The sequence below is a fragment of the Loxodonta africana genome, chromosome 7, assembly GCF_030014295.1.
Source record: "Loxodonta africana isolate mLoxAfr1 chromosome 7, mLoxAfr1.hap2, whole genome shotgun sequence".
Classification (NCBI taxonomy): domain Eukaryota; kingdom Metazoa; phylum Chordata; class Mammalia; order Proboscidea; family Elephantidae; genus Loxodonta; species Loxodonta africana.
Genome location: NC_087348.1, coordinates 21,501,876 through 21,504,893, shown reverse-complemented (window position 1 = coordinate 21,504,893; position 3,018 = coordinate 21,501,876). Strand labels below are relative to the sequence as shown.

At 37.7% G+C, this 3,018-nt stretch overlaps 1 protein-coding gene across 1 annotated transcript; it reads left to right on the top strand.

The window, feature by feature from the left end:
- Positions 1–559: 559 nt before the first annotated feature.
- LOC100669726 (olfactory receptor 8K3-like) lies at positions 560–2,726 on the top strand. Its single transcript, XM_003422866.3, has one exon. It carries the CDS (start codon positions 1,254–1,256, stop codon positions 2,199–2,201), a length of 948 nt encoding a protein of 315 aa, XP_003422914.2. The 5' UTR covers positions 560–1,253; the 3' UTR covers positions 2,202–2,726.
- The last annotated feature ends 292 nt before the right edge of the window (positions 2,727–3,018 follow it).

The following is a 3,018-nucleotide window of genomic DNA, read 5'->3' as shown; positions in this document are numbered from 1 at the left end:
CAGTATATACTTGATATTTGAGACTTATATCCGATACCTTAAATGCACTGAAATATTAAATCTTCGTTTATTTTTCCAACAACACTGAAGGGAAGTGGTCATTTTGCAGATGCAAATAAAGAAAGTATCTTTTTCTATAACCCACAAGTGGAGATATAACAGAGACTGTATATGCATGGGTCTAGCACCTGGAATATTTCCCTGTATAAAGACAAATAATCCCCACCATGACCGATTAGATTGTCTTTGTTAATCATGTGTTCAATACCTGTCAAGTGTGTTATTTCAGTCTGTAGCAACCGTGGTACAAGGGCTTTTAAACACATTTTGTAAATTTGCACTTTAAAATTTTTTTAATGAAATAGAAATTTGTATTATAAGTTTGTAAATGTCATTATGTAATAGTCATTATATAAAAGAAGAAAGAAAATTTAGTAATCATCCATATACCTACCACTGAAAACTTTTAACTTTTTAAGATTTTTGTTTCATATATCTGTATGTATTAAAATTAAAAAAAATGAAACGCATTGCCATCAAGTTCATTCTGACAAGGACAGAATAGAACTGCCACATAGGTTTTGCAAGGAGAGGCTGGTAGATTCAAAAAGTCAAATTTTGGTTATCAGCCAAGCTCTTAACCACTGCTCCACCAGGAATCCCATCTATGTACATGAATATACATGTGTATATATATGTGTACTGTGTATATGCATACGTGCATGTATATGTATACGTATATGTACATCTAAGTCTACATTGTCACATACTTACACCTATGTCTTTACCTGTGTCTATCTTTACCTCTATGTTTACCACAGGGTTTCTCAACTTCTGCCATAGTGACATCTTGGACTGGAAATTTTCTTATTGTGTGGAGTTAACCTGCATATAGTAGAATGTTTAGTAACACCCCAGGCTTCCATTAGATACCAGTAGTACCCTTCTCCTAGTTGTGACATCCAAAAATGTCTCAGGCATTGACAAATATTCTTTGGGAGCAAATTTTACCCAACTGATAACAAGTTAGATTTCTCTTTCTTTCCCTCTTTCCCTCTCTATCTGTATCTTCATATGCCTATGCCTTATTTGTGGGTGGGTTTAATTACAAATTACTATACTAGAAAGTGTGGATTTATCTTATCCATTTAGCATATTGCTTTTCTATAATAAAAATCTACCAGTTGATGCTATATGAAATCTGTTGACTATGCTGTTGTCTCTATCCAGAATAGGTTACCTGATAGACCAAGATGGAAAAACACAATCTAACAGTGCTGAATGAATTCATTCTTATGGGAATCACAGACCACCCAGAGCTGCAGGCTCCATTGTTCGGGCTGTTCCTCATCATCTACATGATCTCAGTAGTGGGCAACTTGGGCATCATCATCCTCACCAAGATGGACTCCAGGCTACAAACTCCCATGTACTTTTTTCTCAGACACCTGGCTATCACTGATCTTGGTTATTCAACAGCTGTGGGACCCAAAATGCTAGTCAATTTTGCTGTGGATGAAAATACAATCTCCTATTATTTTTGTGCTACACAGCTAGCTTTCTTTCTCTTGTTCATAAATGGTGAACTTTTTATTCTGTCAGCAATGTCCTATGACCGTTATGTAGCCATCTGTAACCCTCTGCTCTACACAGCCATCATGTCACAAAGGGTGTGTCAGGCCCTGGTGGCAATCCTCTATCTTTATTGCACATTTGCTTCTCTTCTAGTTACCATAAAAATTTTTAATTTATCCTTCTGTGGCCACAATGCCATCAGTCATTTCTACTGTGACACTAATCCCTTGTTATTTTTGCTCTGCTCAAACAAACATGAAATTCAATTGATCACCCTCATCTTAGCATCAATTGATTTGATTACATCTCTTTTAATAGTTCTTGTTTCTTACCTGTTCGTTTTTGTGGCCATTCTCAGGATGAACTCAGCTGTGGGCAGGCACAAAGCCTTCTCCACCTGTGGATCCCACCTAACCATGGTGGTTGTGTTCTATGGGACTTTAATCTTTACGTACATGCAGCCCAAGTCCAGTCATTCCTTTGACACTGATAAAGTGGCTTCCATATTTTACACCCTGGTTATTCCCATGTTGAATCCCTTAATTAATAGCTTGAGGAACAAAGATGTAAAATATGCCCTACATAGGACATGGAAAAAAATATGCAACATCTTTTCTACAGTTTGATGCACCATGTGGTTCCTATAAATTACATGATTGGCCTCAAGCCTTGTCTGTGTGCCTCCATAGGTTGTAGTGAGCACAAATATATTCCACATATATTTATAAATATCCTATGTGTCACTCACTCTTCTAAATGCATTGATGAACAAAAGAGTAAAAACCTTTGCCTTTCTTGACGTGAAGAGGTACATCACAAATATAATTAAATTTTATAGTAGAGAAGAATGCGTTGGGGCCCTGGTGGTGCAGTGATTAAATTGTTTGGCTGCTAACTGAAAGGTCAGCCTCCAGCAGCTTGCTTGGCACCCCCCTTAGCTTTACATTAGAATCCTGGTTTCTTTGCTTGATATGCTTCATAGCTTTACATTAAAATCCTGGTTCCCCTCTTTTAACTGCTACCTAAACTAGAGGGAATTGGCAGAAACTGCTTTAGATGCCATGTCGACATTCAGGATAACCTTTTAAACCTCCTACATAGTAAATTCTCCATCTCTGGGTGGCATTTAACCACCATATCCTGAACACAGGATGCATGAAGTTACGTTGAAGCCACGTTGCACCTAAGTAGTTTGATTAATAACTCGTATGAACTTCCTAACTTGTAATCCCCTTAAAAGTAACCTTTTGCCTCACTTTCACTGAGCAGTCTTGGCAACTTCAGCCCTAACTCTTTCTTCCCTTGCACAATGCAATACACCTGCATTTCTACACTTCCACTTTAGCCTCTGGTTTACTGGATGAGACAAGTCATGCCGCGTGGGACCAGGGATTTCCAGAGCAACAATGAGCACATCCAGGTAATAATACCTCATACTTATTG

Coding starts and splice junctions, on each gene's coding strand:
- LOC100669726 (XM_003422866.3), top strand. CDS start 1,254: ATGGAAAAACACAATCTAACAGTGCTGAATGAATTCATTCTTATGGGA.